Below are 17,827 nucleotides of genomic sequence, written 5' to 3' on the forward strand. Positions count from 1 at the left end.
CTTTGTGCTGCAGGAAGAGTTTTTTCCCTCAGTCGTAGCATGCAGGTACATCGAATGAACTAGGATAAATAAAATTGATGCAGAACTTTTGACAACACTACTCAATGGAACTGGTGTGATTATTTCAGGCAGTTTTTTTTTTTCTGTTCATTATTTCTCAGAGATTATGGCCATAGCATTTATCACATTATATTTATTCTAATTCATTGTGTAGGGCACGCACACAGCTACATAAATGCCAAAGCTTTTCTCAATTTATCATTTCAGTGGTCACTTGTCACGACTAGCATGAATAGCAGTTATAAAACATTTTTTTACATTAAATAACTAAACAAAAAGCCTTTGTTGATACTTCAAATGCAGTAAGTTGAATGAAACGTGCTCTTTCAATTGAAATATTAATTATAATTATCATTTAAAAGTTACTTTTATTTGTGGCCTCACACCTTAATTGACCTACTCTTGGGAACTAGGCGTCATAGAGAGGAGTGGGGTAGCCTCCTGTGGCTTCATGGAGTGAATTTGATATTTGCAGGTGCTGTGCCTTTTTCTGACTGTTTTTGCCTGCTTTGCACTACACTGTTGCAGGTGTGGTGGATTACCTGACAACCGAGATATCCACTTCAAGGCAGAAGAGGTTTAGTTTGGTGACGTTCATCGACACACCAGGGTTGGTCGATGGAGACATGAAGTATCCGTACGATGTCAACAAGACGATCCTGTGGTTGGGTGAGTGCTGTCTCACTTATTTTGAATGCATGGCGAGTATGAAAAATGTCTACTGCTTTGTGCAGGAAAAAGAAAAATTTGTTTTTATTGAAAGATATCTGATAGCTGCACCAATGCAAATTTGAAGTTACCACAAACTTATGTGTCCAAGGTTAAAATCCTTTTTCTTCTCCTTTTGTACGGCAAGAAAAAGGGAACGAAAAATTTTGTTCCTTACTTAGTATGTGATTTGTTGTTGTATGACCACTCGCCTTCCTAAAATATTTGTTAAAGCACACTCGAAGGAGGCTGTGCAGAGCTTTGATGCCAGTGGTCGTGTCAAGCTGCTGGGCTGTGTTTTTCAAGCGCAAATGAATCAAAGTAGTAGCCTGCAGTAGTTGAGGAGCACCACCCTGTTGTGATAAACAGGGTGGTACTGTTGCACCTTGCAATGTGGAGTTGTGGCAGCTGTGCCAGAGGAACTGTGATACGAGCGTTGCGCAGCTAGTTTGCAGCCATGGACCTCCCGCAGCATGGCGACTGCAGTTAGCCTGTATAGATGTGATGCAACACTTCAGTGATCGTACACCCACTAAAATGGGATACTCATTCGCATTTCCTCGCGTAAAGGACGGGCTCAATTAATGAACACTGTCAGGAAGTGCATTTTATTTTTCCTTCACATAATAAATGCACCCCCTTTCTTATGGCCCACTGTCTACTGACGATGGTAATCAATTATAGCAGAAGCTCTTTTTTTAGTGCTGAAACAACTCCGCGAAAATATGAAATGTAAAGTATGTCGAATTCAGTTTTAGGAATTAGGTTTTAACCGGAAAAGGTCAGTAATCTTGGTGTGCAAGGCATAGTGAGCTGGCTATTGCATGTTAAGGTTTGTAGCAACTTGTTGCTGTTGGGCTTTGCGCTGAATGCTGTGAATCGTTCGAAAGTGTTGTGCTCTCTCTGAGCATAGTTATGAGCCACTACATGAATTATGTAGGAAGGGTAAAAATAAACGGTGTGTTATCAAGGACGGAAACCATGCTGAAGATCGTTCTGTGTTAACTACTGTAATGTGCACACTCCTAATTTACGCTACCTGCTGTGCCGGCATGCACGCGGGTGTGCGCAAGGCAGGCTTGGGAAGATCGGCGAGGGGACGAAGTGCATGCCGTTTGCCTGGTTTGCTCGGACTGGTTTGCGCGAACGCCGGAACGCAAAACTCCCGGACTGTTTGCTGTTCGGTTTGCCGCTAGTACAGTGCCTAGAAGGCCTAGAATACTGCCAGTCAGCTCGGTCGCACGTGAGGGCGCCATTTTGTCGCCATTTATCTCCATTTGCCTCCGACTGTTGGCTTCGTTTATTGCTTTGAGCTGCACACCAGTCTCTCGGGGGGACTATACATAACGCGGGTGTGTTTCTGATTTTTAGAGCCAACTTTTTTTTGGCCAGTGAGGCATGCGAGTTGAGTGGTCGAAGTGTCGGCAACAATATGCTGTATACTGACTGTTGTTTAAATCAGAGAAAAACGAAAAAAAAAAAATTCGGCCTAACCGCCTCCTCTTTAGCACTCAAAATTCGCAAAAAAAGTGGCATTTGCTGATAAGTTTTGTTTTATATTACGTTTGGGTGAAGCACCTACCTGATTCAGTCAAAATTAATTGGAAATCTTCATCGTCTGTGGCGACGCCAAACCAAACTGCGAGCTTTTGCAGTAATGATGCAAGTAGTGCTATCATGCGCCCTCCAGATGAACGAGTGTTCTACCATGCAGGGAGGCTGCGGAGGAACTCATGGGAGCATGGAGGAAGTTCTTTCGTTCCTCCATGCATGGAAAAAATGCAAGGTGCAAGGAGCGGGCAGTTGTGTGCAGCAGTGTCTTCTGTGCCCAATTTTGATAAAATAGCCGAGAAAGCACTTTCAAACCAACTGTGCAGCCGCTTTCTCCCCCTTGCATTTCACCTCAGCCCTAGTGGTAGAGTGCTCATTCCTTTGGTGGGCACAGATGGCGCTACAGGTATGATTGCTGTGAAAGCTTGCTGTTTCGGTCCGCCGTCACTGCAGACGATGAAGATTTTCTATTAATTCTGACCAAATCAGGCAAGTGCCCTATCCAAACAAAGTTTAGAACAAAACTGACCACCAAATGCCACTTTCGTGCGAAATTGGAGCCCGAACAAGCAAGCGGTTATGCCGAGAGAATTCTTTTTCAATTTTCTCTGATGTACGCAACAGTTAGTATATTGCACGTCCTGGTCTTTGGAGAGTTTTTTAGGAAGCGTTCACAAAATTTTTGCATAATTTGCAACACCTTTTCGAAGCCTTAATTTAAATAAAAAAGTGTGCAAACTGCACGAGTAAATACGCTATTTATTCCTTCAGCCTGATTTTTGTCCCCCTTCTTCTGCTTCAAATTATTTTCTGAATATTTTAACCTGTATGAACGCACCCCTCAAAGTTTTTGAGATTTTTGGGGGAATAAAAGTGAATTCATTATGCAAGTGAACATGGTGCACATGCCTGAACAGAAAATTCCAATCACCCAAATGGCAGTCACTTCCATCATAGTTGCATTAGAACCCATACTGTAACATATGCCAGGAACGAGGATTTCCTACTCACTGCATAGAAAAGCACGAGCGCCAACATCTACGCTAGCTTGCCCAAAGCAGTGCATAATATTCAGCACAGATCCTCGCCTGCGTGACATTCCAATAGAATCCCACAACTGCAGCCACATTGCCTTGTTCTGAAGGCATGACCACGAGGGGGAAATGGCTTGATTCATCAATGGCGTTCAGTCCCCAGGCCAAATCCAGCATCAGCGGTTGACACAGTGGCATACAAAGAGCAAATAGCCGAGCACTGTTTGAACTTGTCTTCCCTCAGTTGCACCTGTTGCTGGCCTCTGCAGAGTTGAGCCTGACGATACCAGTGCTCTGCCAATGGGGATGGTGTGATAGGCCTGGAGATTTACTGCCTCCCCTTCCTTGTGGTCTGCTTGGCTTATAATAAACTCTTACACATCTCTTTAATTTAAAACTCAATGTTTTGGAGCTGGCTCGGCTCCTTCTTCAGTCTCCGCTAAAGAAGGAGCCGAGCCAGCTCCAAAACGTTGGGTATTAAATTAAAGAGATGAGTTTACCTTGGGACCCAACCAGACAGGTAAATCTGTGAGTATGTTTAGGCTTCAGTGGACTCACCAACAGTCCTCAAAGGAAGTTCTCCTGGCATGTCTCCAAGTGGTGCACATGTTTTCAGTTTTATGCATGCAGTGCGAGACTCGCATACGGGCGAGGTTCGATCCCCAGTGCCACTGGGTATCCTCTAGTGGGTGCAAGCTTGCCCACTTTTGCCTGGTGCTTTCTGGGGTGAAATTGTTGACAGAATGGGTCTTTGAGCATAAAAAGTCATCATGAGACGTTCCTGCAAGTTGTTGGCTGTGCTTCTGCCCCACAGGCCAGATGGCAGACCTGATCTTTGTGTTCTTCGACCCCATCGGCCAGGCCCTGTGCAAGCGCACCTTGAACATTGTTGAAGAACTCAATGACAAGTATGTTGACAAGATGCGGTTCTACCTGAGCAAAGCGGATGAGGCAGGCCACGAGGCGGATCGGCAGGTCAGTATGGGTTTGCTAAAGCTCTGCTTTGCCCCAAGCGTCACCGCTGTAGCACAAGTTACTCTCCATGTTTTAGACTAGCACTACAGAGGAAAAGCATCTGTTTAGGCACAAGGTTATGCCTCACTGTGACTTTTTATCTTCACCGTACTATTGTAAGCCTTATATGGCAGACACGTAAATTGCGTTAAAATGGGACAATACTGCCCACCTTACTAGGCCTTTGACAAGCAGCTTAGCAGTGCTGTCATGTAGTACAAGCAAAACCGGGTTTCTTTCAGAATACTGTTGCAGCCTCGTTGCATTCATTTTCTTAGATATTGTGCTGTTTGAAGCATTAATATTTACTTAAAAGACCAAGAGAAGTGAAATTCTGTGGCCCATAAAAAAAAAAGATATTTTTCTTACCTGTCCTAAAACGAGAAGGCATTCGTAATAGAAGTATCTGGGTCAGGCATCACTCTCGAAAATCGTCGTTTTTCATGCCGGAAAAAATGACAGCCAAGTTGCATAGTTACTCAGATGTGAAGTAGTTGCGGTAGCACTGCTTGAGGGAGCACGAGTGACACACATGCGCTCCGTCCGGAGTCCCCAGTGAGAATCCCATGCCATCTGCGGAACACGCACTACACAGCTACAGACAGCCGCTGTTTCATTGGCTGAGCCGCATGACGTGTGCGTTGCGTTGTGCTTATCTTTCGCCCTTCAATCTCATCGTTTCGGACAGACCTCGGCGAAGTCCGGGTAGTAGTGCTAGCATAATGAAAGGATGGCCATTACCAAGTGGCGGAAATCACGTAAAAGTTTCGAAACACGGAACCGCTCGGCATAGGAGTTCCGGCGTTTCGGCGGCACGCTGCTATCTGTAGAAAGTGCAGCAAGTGGGCATGTATTGCAATCACGTACTATGGCGACACCAATGCCAATTGCATAGCTTCACAGCACTGGGAACGAACGCCCACAAAAAGGGAACCATTTTTGTGCTGCCTTGTCAGGTTTTGTTCTTTTGTCGCCACCAAGAGATGGTGCAACTACAGTGCGCACAGCTTTTTAGGGTGCCTCGATGGCATGGCGGTGCGCTACATCGAAGCAACCTAGTACGGCCCTTAGGAGTGCACTTGGCGGCCAGGGCCAGGCGGACTGTCAACAGCGGGAGTGACGTAGCAGCGTCAAATAGATGAGCTTTGTTCTATTATTATTTTAATGGTTAGGTATACTTAGGTGCAGGCTTGGGAGCAGAATTTAGTTGTTCTTAGCAGCCAGGTGATTTGAACTTGCAGCTAGAACTTTCAGGGCTTATTCGTGTGTATCAATTTCAGTTTGTAAGAATTGTAATTAGTTTCTGCAAGGATTGAAAATAAAGAAGAATTTCATGACCGAAGGCTAGTTAATTCCTTTTCCAGGTGGGACTCATCGTTCATAAGCACTTTATAAGCACTTTGTTATTTTTGTAGATATCTTTTAAAAGATTAATTACTCCATCTTCCACATCCAATGTGCCCAGTATGTCCCACAAATCCTTTTGAATAACGCTATCGTAGGCTCCCTTGATATCCATAAATGCTAGCCATAGGTGCCTGTGTTTTCTTTTCAGCAATCCTGATGCACTGCTTCAATGAAAACAGATTGTTCTCCAACCTGTTTCCGGAACCCTTTTTGTAGCTCCCCTAGCACCCCCTCGTTCTCCACCCAAACCTGCAGTCTGCCCTTTATAATCTGCATCACCACCCTGTAAACCACGGACAGACCTCACTGTTATGGGAGGGTAGTTGCTTATGTCAGCTTTGTCCCCCTTTCCCTTATATATCATGTTAATTCTACGTTATCTCCATTCATCGGGGGTTTGCCATCCACTATCATTTTGCTCACTACCTCTCTTAATGTTTGCTTGGATTTTGGTCCTAGTTTCTTTATTAACACAATCGGAATACCATCTGGTCCTGTTGACATGCTACTAGGAACCTTTTTTGCCCTTTCCCACTCTCTTTGTCCAAGTGGAACAGTTGTGGTGGCTGACTATCCTCCTTCGATAAATTATGTGCAACATTTCTTCGTTTTTTAAATTTTTCTGTCATCCTTGTTCCTATATGTTCCATGGCTTCATCCCCTTCTAGCCGAATACCCTGATCTGTAACTATAAACTTTGCTCTCGCCTAGTCTTATTACTCGTGGAGTTGAGATGTTTCCAAAATTTCTGAGCTGCTTTTCTATCCTTTTTATTTACTTTTGACATTCATTGGGCCTGGTTTTTTTCTAACTTTCTCATTGTTCAAATACAATGCTTACTTTCTACACTTTATGAAGGAATAAAAATAACAATTGGCTTTTAGGAAAGGAAATGGTGCAGTGACTGTCTGGCATATCTGGGTGGACACCTGAAGGGGGCTGTAAGGGAAGGGATTAAGGAGGAAGTGAAAGAAGAAAGGAAGAAAGAGGTGCCATAGTGGGGGGGGCTCCTGAATAATTTCGACCACCTGGGGATCTTTAATGTGCACTAACATCGCACAGCACATGGGCGCCTTTTTGCGTTTCACCTCCATCGAAATGCGACCGCCATGGTTGGGTTCGAACCCGGGAACTCCGGCTCAGTAGATGAGCGCCCTAACCACTGAGCCACCACGGCGGGTGCTTTATGAAGGTATCCCATTTTCTGTCTACGTCAGCTTCTGGTTCCCTCCTCCTCTTGGAATATCTGTTTCCAAGGATGCTTTCTGACATTTCTCTATGGCCTTCTTGACCTCCTCCTCCCACCAACTCTAGGGTTTACGTCTTCTTTTCCCTTTTGGCCCGACTTGCACGTTAGCTAGCTCTAGCAATTGAGTTAATTTGGTATAAGTCTATTCTGTTTCATTATACTCAACAATTTCTCATTTTGTTTCATTGCTGCTTCCAGTTGCTCTTCTGAGTAAAAATTGCCACCCGATTGTTCATCTTGCCTCGGTCCTACATTAGTTTCTCTTCTGAAACTCAGCTTGATACGTTTTTGGTCACTACCTAGACTGCTGGAGCCATGTTCATCTATGCTTCATTACACCTAACCTGTTATACATCCTATGTGACATAAGTGCATAATCTATCGTTGAGTGCAGACTCCCTGTCTCCCATGGTATGAGCCCTTGACACTCCACGGTACTGTTACATTACAACTAAATCATGCCGGTCACACATATGCAGCAGCATGCTTCCGGTTGAATCTGTGTACCCATCCATATTTTCTGTGTGCGCATTCCTGTCTCCTACTGTAATTAGCTCAGCTTCTCCTCCTAGCTCATCAATGTCACTTGCGATACATTCTACTTTTTTTTTTTCCTTTTTGGCATTTCTTCCTGTCGGCACTTTTAGAAAGCCTAGGAGAGTTTGCTTCCCGGCCACTTTTCCTTTTATGCACAAAATGTTCCTTGCATTCCTGTTTGACCCTTTGCTAATTCATACTTTTATGAATGAATGAATGCCCTAATTCCACCCCTTTCTGCTGCCCTCTGTCCTATTGCCATGCGTAGTCAGCATTACAGGGTGGTTGCTCCATGTCCTTAAGATGTGTTTCCACTGGAGATGGGCCCTCGTTTTTACTTTTTCTCCCACGCCCTCACTTTTGAGTCCGTGGCCCTCTCACCCTCACTTCGCAAAATTTGCTGGCCCTCCCTCACATCGTCCACCCTCCCTCACTGATAGTAGTTTTGAAACTCGAGTTATTTTTTCTAGTTGACAACTTCTGGTGATATTGCTGAGTAATGAACATAAAACACAAGCCCTCAAGACACTAAAGTGGCTAACGTGAAATTTTAGGTATAGATACGCCTCACCGACTTGAAAAACGTAACCATAGATTGGGTTAATGCAGGCTGCAACACGGAAATGTTTTTCCCCGCCACCACATTTGTTCGTCATCCTCCTTTGAAGTGTCTTGATATCCTTCCAGCTTTGAATCTGTATCTTTTTATTCGGAAAATGTGATCAACGAAGAAGACTCCTCGGGTATTCGGAAAATCAGAACATGGCATCGCTCCTCCAAGGCAAGCGAGGCAAACGCAGTAGCCGATAAGCTTAGGATGGTGCTATTCACTTGTTAAGCTATTCTTTGCCCAGGAATAACGGGAAAAATTGCATGCCGCTTCATGTTGAAATTTCGCAGCACAATACGTGCCGACCTTTTCAATACAGTTGAGCCTAGATATATCGAACCCTGATATTTCAAATAATTCGCAATATCAAATGCACACATTATTCCCTTGAAAATCCTATGCAGATGCATAGGAAAGTTGCGTAGCATATAGACCTGCAATTTCAGGAAACACAGGTCGTTCCATATATATGTAAAAGCGCGCTCACCCCTCCCTGCAGGGCCACACCGCTTAACCACACTCTTTCATCACTTTCTGCGCGTGAAGCCAGGTCGGCTGCACGGCCTTGGACACATTGCAGCACCTCTAGTACTGTGAAACATTGACAAGAGGTGAACGTGTGAGTGTGCCTAAGGGTGTCTCTGGTCTTGTTGTTTTGCTGTTTGCACTGCTTGGCTTGAGCCACGGTTCTCGGGCGCTGGTGGACCCAAGGCGCAACGCACGTGCAGGGATTTCTCTATCAGCTCTGGTTGTTGGAAGTGGATTTTGCCTTGTTTTTGTAATGCTTAATTTCTTCTGGAGCGAGTGAGAAAACCAGTGTTTAGTTAGAAGGGCAGTTGAGTCGCGGTGACCGAACAGGACGGTCCGATCTGGTCGTGATTCAGAGGCTGACAGAGATCTGACTTGGTGTGGATTCTGGCTTCTTTGAGAACGGGAGGCATATACCTTGCTTGGTGATGGGTTCTCGCCTGATTCCGCAGTGTTAAACTCGTAATTTGTGTGTTAGACTCTTGAATAGTCAGAGGCTGGCGGGAATCCTGCTTGGCATGGACTCTGGCCTGCTTGAGAGTTTGTAGCTTTTCCTGGGCACACCTACCAACCGTTTTCCTGCATAATTCTGTAAATAAACAGTTTAACAAAGTTTTCTTCTCTCTGCCTGTCGCAACGTGTCGCTGGGTCAGGAAACAAGCGGGAACATCATCAATGAAGTGCAGCAACATTGTTGCATCATCTAACCTGACAACTTGTTAGGGTGAATTTCTTCAAACTGCTTCCAGTAAGTTGAGTTGAGTTGTTGAATGCCACAGGTGGGATTAGCCTTGCTTATTCTGCCAGCAGTTGCTCCACCGTAGCGTCACTTTTATCTTAATAATGTCCTAAAACCTGTCGGGTCTACCCCGCTATGCGCACAGTCACTTATAATAGCACGTACTCCACTCCCGCAGTAACCATCTATGCACACAGTCACTCTACACAGTCCACACAGCGTCCAGCCTTTCACTCGACGCCATCTGTAGTCTGTTCAGTCCTAGTAAGTCCGTCTTGAGGAGGGCTCTGGGGCCGAATCTATGATCAGATTGTGTTAAGATCAGCATTGTTCTTTAGTAATACAACTTATCGTCTGTCATCTTGTAGTTATGACTCACCATGCATACCATGTTTCCTTTCAAACTGAAAGGATATTTGTAAACTGTAATTACATTTATCCGTTTGCAGATAATCTTACTGAACTTGCATAATTAATTACATGTATAGACATTCCTTTCTTTCATGTAACAATTTCGGTACTGAAACTGCTGTATAGCCAACCTGTAGGGTGGCGGGACCCTTGTCAAGCTGTGTGTACAGCTTTATGTTCCCCCCCTTTCCTTCAAAGGAAAATAAACTTGACTTGGTTCGCTTTGGAATCTGCTTGCTTATCCATGGTTCGCTGTGTGACATCAGCCGGCTTGACTTCGTGTGGCAAAGCGGCCAATAGCACGCGGGCAACCGCGGAGAAGCGAGCTGGTTCCAAAGGGACCCATTTCATGAACTTGGCCCCTGGCTTCTGTACCTCCGTCGCATTCGGTAAGTTGCCTAAGTACGCGACACGCCGCTCGGTGCACGCGTTGTCTGCTACGGAACTTTTGAAACGCTTCAGTATAGTTTTTTAACGAGCACGGAAGAGCACCACATATAGTTTTATGACATACCCCGCAGAATAAGAGCAGACAAGGGAAGGGAAAAGAGGAGCTCATTACACACCTGATGGAAGTTAACAATCACCGAAACCAAAATCAGCTTTTTATTTTTAATTTGTAGTGTTTATCAATTGAGATTAATAGGGTAATTATTTTCAACATAATTGATTAGGGTTGTCACATAGCTTCCAAGCCCTCACTTTTCAATCACGTTTCGCATGGTACTCGCGGGAATACAGGATGTACTACGTCCGCCGCTATGGACAAGGGTGGCGCTGGTGACCACTCTCAAGGCTCGGTTGCACTACACATAAATACCACCGAAAGCAGATTGGACAGCCGTCGCCATAGCTCAGCTGGTAGAGCACCGGCCGCGAAATTCGGAGGTAGTGAGTTTGGATCCCACTGGCGCTATGTGGTTGTATTTTCTACTGCTTTCTAATCAATTATGTTTAAAATAATAACCCTAATAATGCCCATTGATGAACACTACAAATTAAAAACTTGCGCTATGCACCTTTTTTTTCAGTGATTGTTGGCTTCCGTCATATACAGCACAAGAAGAGGCATGCAAGACAAATTAAAATTTTGTTGTAATTGGCTTTTAAGTCATGGAGAGGTCTGCTTTAACACCGAGCTTCAAGTGTTCTGTCTTCCTGTGAAACTTACTCCATTCAGTGGCTGACAGGCTTGACCTGTCCTTATGTATACATTGTTTTTGTTTGGCTGTGTCTTTTTTTTTTTTTTTCAGAAAGTTATGATGCAGATAGTCCAGGAGCTCTGCAAGCGACCTGGCCTGAACCGTTGTGGTTTTGACATGCCTGCAATCTACATTCCTGACGCGAGCAAGGTCAGCTGCTGGACACCGATGTCATATCTGGCTGCTGCTAGATGGCGCCACATGCCATTTAGGGAGCCAACTCTTATTTGACGCAACTTGCGGCACAACATAGAAACTAGTGTAGATGACTACTTTTTTTTTTTAGCGTGTGGATAAAAGTGCGCCGGACAGACCCAGTCGGTTATTACTATAGGTATGGCTGTAGGTCCCACGTCCAAAGTATTCCCATCATGCTGCTTGCTGTTACTTTCGTTATAAGTTAAATTGACCATTTCTTACATCTCCGCACTCCCACAAATGACACAGATCAACGTCTTCACGCCCGGTTAATCGCAATGACCACCACTGTTCGCTGCATGCAAGCGATTGCGGCTGGCGACACGACATATGCTTTGTGCCTTCGCTTGCATTCAAAGAACAGTCTCGCGATCTGTCACCTCGATGTGTTCGTAATTTAAACAAGCCATAACAAGCATTTGTACTGTCTGCGTTTGTGCAGCGACCTGTGCACCGCAGGGATACGTAGTGGGGATTGAGCGCCCGTAACCTTGAGCATCCGCCTCGCATGCAGGAGGTTCTGGGTTTGATCCCCAGTGCCGCCGGGTACCCACCGATGATACAATGGGTACAAGCTTTCCCCTGGTCTGGTGCTCGGCTTATTAAGGGTGAAATGATTTGGAATTGGGTCTTTGATTCCACCTTGAGTAGAAGAAAAATACCTTGTGCCATGGCTCTCTTTAGCCACAGATGCCCTTGCGCCATAAAAATTCATCATCACCATCATGAGTGCACGCATCTCACCATGTAGACTAATAAACACCTGTCTGTACATGCGTGATCCATAAGAAATGTTATGCTAGCTTTTCATTGCCCGAAAACAGAGCAGATAGGAAGTTCATTATTAATTTTTTTTTACCTCACACCCGTGCAAACGGCATGTCGAATCTATTTGACGACAAGGCCGGTGAGGTTAAGACATGCTCCACTGCAATACACGAGAGACCAACTGGAAAGCATGAACGATCCGTTTCTAGGCACGCGCCAGCAGCTTTGTGTTCTCGCGAAAGTTGGTGTTCCTGGAGCTTAAACCACCGCGGATTCAAGCTTAGCATGAGCTGAACGGCCTCCATCGCCACACATGAGCAGAGGTGGGGCACGCTCACAACTTCCCAACTGGAGAAAGCAGCTGGCCATAAGGAAAGTCTCAACGTTGATCGAGCGGACTTCGGCAAATCCTATATGTGCATCACGTTAGCATGGAAATAGAAAATTTTGCAGTTCGCACGCTGCAGCTGAACGCCTGAAGACATGCGCGCACTGCAGCACAAGCAGTTCGCTCTTCTCCGTGAACCATTTGGAAGTTGAACGCCACATTGGCGACTTTTGAGGAGCTGCAGTTGAAGAAGTTTGGCCTTTCTTATAGGCACCATGAAGGGCCCACGGGGCAGCACTCCCGGTTAACAGGCAGCGCCACCAGTGGGCACCGGAACAAATGCATTGGGAGAGTCATGGCCGCCTGGGTCGGGCACGTGCCCAGTCAGGGCGGCCGTGGGAAAGTTTTCGGGGTCGTTGCAGTGAGGTGGTGGTGGTTTGGGCTAGTTGGAGTCACATAGTGATGGATAAACGGTGCAGTAACATCAAGGCACAAGCTAGAGAGACACGGACGAGCCCTGATTGTATGCTGGGCGCCTATTTTCAAGTAACAGAGCACAAGAAACAGTGCAGACGACACAAGGAGAAGGTGTCCAAGGACAAAAAGCAAAACACAACAGCGTAGTGAAGGGGAGGGGATAAGAAAATAGGATGAAGAAAGTAGAAAAATACAAAACAAGATTTGTGGCAAACGCACCCCTCCACATATTGTACAAAGCGACACAAAGCTAGCCACGAGCACGGACTGCCTGAGGAAGTATTCCTAGGCAATTGGGAATGCTGTGAGGAGAGGGACATTCTTAGGCAAAGGCTCAGAGAGAGAAAATAAAAAGAACGCCGTGGCGGAAGTGGTGGTGGAGGAGGAAGGAAAGGATGTGGAAGCACAAGTGGAATGAACGGAGAGGGAGCTAAAAAAGATAAGTAAAAAGAAAAGGGACGCTTACAAAGAGCCTCAAAACTCTCGTACATGGGCCAGCTAGGTTTGTAGAAAGCGACATATTCCTTTCTGTGAGAAAGATTGAGGTAACCGAGTAGACTTAGGCAGAATTAATTTGACAGGCTTCACTTATCTCTCCGGTGGGGCAGTTTCCTCTTTTCCTGATGGCAAGAGTTTTAAAGGACAGCATGTAGTGGTGGTCTCCATTACGAACGTCAATAAGATGCACATAGCTCATTCTCTCCACATTGTGCTGGTGCATGCAGGCAGTTGCTGACCCAGCATCCTAACTTAGCCCTGTACTCGCCAATCTTCCAAAATTGGAATAAATGAAATTCAATTTTTAATGCATAAGCATTACTTGTGCCCTTACAAGAAAAGCCAGCAGCATGTGTGTGTCAGTGTGTGTGCTCGCAAATGGTAGAGGAAGTCCCTGCGATGACACGAAAAATAAGGTGACGTCATCAAGCAGCCCTATGATGCACACAGCGAGCCGAGCGCCACCACTTCAGACAATCCTGTACGTGTCGTTCATCAATATATATATTCGCCACTGGCCGACCTTCATGTAGTCATGTGAATCCTGACATTGCCGGCTCATTACCCGTTGTGACGAGGGCCACCCACCATTACGTCTCGCTTTACATCGTGTACCTCATTTGGGGAGGTGAAAAACTTTGATCGTGGTGATTTCAAGTATGTGCTATTGGTGGCTGCTATGCAGAAATTGATGTATGACCACATAATGCCGCGAATACAGTGAAAGATGGAAAAATATGACTCACTCCAGGGCAGTTTTGGCACATTTGTGTGGCGTGGGTGGGTTCGCGTTGCGCACAGATCAGCGTCTTCATATGTCGTGCCGAGCACAGCAGTCACTCACACATGCAAGCGGGCGGGGGCAGCTCACAATGTACACCAGCAGAAATACGAGTATATTTGCTCGGAGCAATTCTGCTTGCTAAACAGTCTCGTAATCTGTCATCTCGTTCTGCTCGTAATTAGCTCGCTCTAAACTCAAACCCATGGGGTTTAAACTCGATGTGCGCGAAGTTTTGCGTCTTTTTTTAAGCTGCGAGCCGGGCGGTTCCCCAAAAAACGATGGTGTTTGTTCGGAGTGGCTTGTATATGCGTCTGGCTTTGTGGCTATTGTGGTGGAGCACGTCTCCACTGTGCCACCGTAGGCATCAAATAAATTCCCCATACTATTGCTTTTGCCAATGTGAAGCAGAATGACGAACATTCGATCTGCTAGCAAAGAGGAGCTAGTATGATATTTCTTACATATTATGGATATGGGTACAAATTTACAGTGCGAGATCGTCGCTGCTGTACCAGCCTCAAATCAATTCGACACGCCTTTTGTCATCGGTGTGAGGTAGAATAAAAAAATAATGAACTTCCTATTTTCTCTGTTTTGCGCACTTTGAAGAACTAGCCTAACATTTCTTAAGGATTGTATACGGACGGATGTTTATTCTGCACGGTGAGATGGATACAGGCTGTGACGGGTAGGGGCGCCGATCCCCAGTACTGTACCTATCCCTGCCCTTTAGAGGTTGGTGCACAATCGCAGACGGTGCAAATACTTGTGATAGCTTGTTAATTATGAGCACATTGAGGTGACCGACTGCGGGACTGTTTATGGAGTGCAAATTGCCAAAGCTTGGTACATATGCACCGAGCGAGCGTACGTCGTGTCGCCTGCCGCAGTCACTTGCATGCAGCTAACAGCAGCTGTGGTCAACCAGGCATAAAGACACCGATCTGTGCCATTTATAGAAGTGCGCGGAGATGCAAGAATGCGCGATCGAACTTATGTATAGAATACTGGGGAGTGCGGCGACCGTGCCGCAAATGCATGGGAGAGGGGGGCGACTTCTGTGGGAGGCGCCGCAACGCAGGGGCCGCTACCAGCAATACTTACGTCAGCCGGCTGGCCGCGCGCAGCGGAGCCAGTAGCGCGTGATCGGCATTCGTTTGCGGACGCGTTGTATGTAGTTATCTGCGACAGCTTGTAACAAATATATCGGTTAATGGTGAGCACTGTTGTTAAAAGATGTAGGCCAGGTTCGGATGGCCTGCCTATGGAGTTTTACGCCAAGTTCTGGGAGAAGCTTGGGAGGCCTTTCTCCTCATTAGCGAACAGGCTTCGTCAGACACTCAGCAGGAAGGTATTATCACTCTGCTTTGCAAGGATCAGTCGAGACGCACTGACCATACATCAGCTGCAAGCTCATAGCCAAGTGCCTATCCACGCGGCTTACTTTGTTCCTACCTCAGATTCTTGGCCCATATCAGGCTCGCTCCGTCCCTGGTCGTTCAGCTAAGTTTTCACCCTAAGGGGCCTCTTTCTTTGGGCTCAGTCTCGAAATATATCAGGCATACTTTGTTCTTTCCATCAAGGTTAAGGCTTTCGACGTGAGCCATCCATACATGTTCCAAGTCGTGGATCAAGCTGGCATATGCCCTGATTTCCAGCACATGGCCAGAGCTTTGTTGTATTCCAGGCCAACCTCCTCAGTTAGCTTACAGGGTCGTGTGAGTGAGGCTTTTGATGTGGGCCACGGAGTCCACCAGGGGTGTCCTCTATCCCCTGCCCCCTACGTCCTAGCATTTGAGCCCCTTTTCGATCTTGAGATATGTCGCCGGCATAACACCTCTGTTGGTTCACACCAAGCTTTGTTTAGAACAGAACTCCAGACTGTGTCGCAAGGCCTGTGCTGAAGCTGACCAGGGATAAGAAAGGCATCCCTGACTTGGTCATTGTAGCTGCAGCCTTGCGTGTCAGGTGGACCCATTGAACTCGGACATGTCCCTCACCCATAGTCCTAAGCACCCGGCTCTTCCTGTTCTCCCAGAGCACGCTGTCTCATTGCGTGCCATGGTCAATCTTGCCATCGCCCTTCTATGCTCAGGAAGCCAGCTGCCTTGAGCGTCTTCGTAACGTTATATCGGTTCCTTCGAAAAAGTTGGTTGAAATACTCACTCCTAGCCTTCCACCCTGCCTCTGTCACCATGAGCCTTCAAATGTCCGTCCAAGTTGGCAGTTTATCACAGCAGACTTCCTGGAAGCAAGCAGGACTTCTTTTATATATCGCCGAGCCAGGGGATTCCTCCCCATCCAGGCCAAAACATTTACAAGGGGCGCCTTGCGACCTACCTGTCCGTTCTTTGGTGGTAGAGAGGACCCTGTGCACATCTTTTCACAGTGTCTTCTTCCAGAGGCTCTTCTCCATTAAGTAGCTGACCTGTTCCAGCTTTAAGGTGTACCGTACCAGACCGTGTGATGCTTGAATCCATTGCCAGGTTATGCCGTTAACCAGTTTGATCCCTTGCTCGTGGAGTGTATGTACCTAGTCTGGCTGGCACTCTGTTCAGCCGCCTACAACAGCATGGTTCCAGGCCTTCATGAAGTGCTCGCATAAGTGTGGAAGGAGGTCTGGTTCCATTTGCAATGGCTACGGTGTGTCCATGGAAAGCAGCGATTCATAAACGTTTGGTGCCAGCCATCTGTGATTTGTTGTTTCTGGTAGAACACTCTGTGTCACTATGAGCACAACACGGGGAATGGTCGTCCTTTGTGACACTCTAGTTGTCGAGAAAGGTGCGATCACCCTGTTGATTTGCTGCCACTGTGATACCATGGCTGCTTTTGTATAAGATATAACATCTTTGAAGCAAAACCGGAAGGGCCAAAAATCTCTCCCCTGTTCCCTACTTGGCCCAGGGGTGGGGGAGATTGTGTCGTATGAATGTGTGGCCTTGGGAAGACCCCTTCCCATCTGACAACGAAAACCGCGTTGATCGCAGGCACAAATGCATTATGTGCGCAACTTGTGTCTGCGAAGGAGAGGTCAAAAAAATTATTAAACCGGCGTAATGCATTAATCAGCAGAAGCTGATTGGTATTAGCAGCTGAGATGTCTGGAGTGGCAGTCCCATTTTGATGGAGTGGCAGGCCCATTTTGATGTTTCACAGTCGACTGCCCAGTTGGGCATCTGGCAGGCCTGTTTTGGCGTCTATATGCTCATGTGCATACTCGGCCTTCTTCCGCTTGCGGTCGTCAGTTCGGTCACACTCCTGGCACATTTCACGGACTCCAAGGCTTGCCTGCATGAAAAACCAAAGCAGTGCAAACAAAACGATGACAACGACAGAGAAATAAAGACAAAATCGGCATGTTTTTGTCTTTCTTTCTCTGTCGTCGCCGTTTTGTTTGCACTGTTTTGGTTTTCTGTGATGAACCAACTAGCCCAAATTGCCACTCTTGCTTGCATGAAGCAAAAGTATAGTTCCTGTCTTATTCGTAGACTAAACCGTCTGTTGGTTTTGAGGAAACGAAAGGCGCATAACTGGCTCTCTGGGTCAGTCGTGCTTTGAGGTATGTGACGGTGGTGTCCACCTAACGAATGCATTACACGGCTGCTGTTGTACACCCTAAATTCCTTTACTAAATGGCTTGTACAAAACTATTACAGCTTTTGCTGTAAAAGCAAACAGTCTGGTTCCTGTCTTATTCGCAGCCTTATCCCTCCTCCACTGG

General features: G+C 46.3%; 1 protein-coding gene across 3 annotated transcripts in view; it reads left to right on the plus strand.

The window, feature by feature from the left end:
- The window catches only part of LOC144120415 (uncharacterized), a 74,899-nt gene that overhangs the window by 52,471 nt on the left and 4,601 nt on the right, over positions 1 to 17,827 (plus strand). For all 3 annotated transcript variants that reach the window (XM_077652759.1, XM_077652758.1, XM_077652760.1), the window contains 3 exons: positions 589 to 729; positions 4,168 to 4,328; positions 11,102 to 11,200. In XM_077652759.1, the coding sequence (XP_077508885.1) occupies positions 589 to 729; positions 4,168 to 4,328; positions 11,102 to 11,200 (401 nt within the window). The remainder of the gene's footprint in view (positions 1 to 588; positions 730 to 4,167; positions 4,329 to 11,101; positions 11,201 to 17,827) is intronic.

The sequence above is a fragment of the Amblyomma americanum genome, chromosome 2 (genome assembly GCF_052857255.1).
Source record: "Amblyomma americanum isolate KBUSLIRL-KWMA chromosome 2, ASM5285725v1, whole genome shotgun sequence".
Lineage (NCBI taxonomy): Eukaryota > Metazoa > Arthropoda > Arachnida > Ixodida > Ixodidae > Amblyomma > Amblyomma americanum.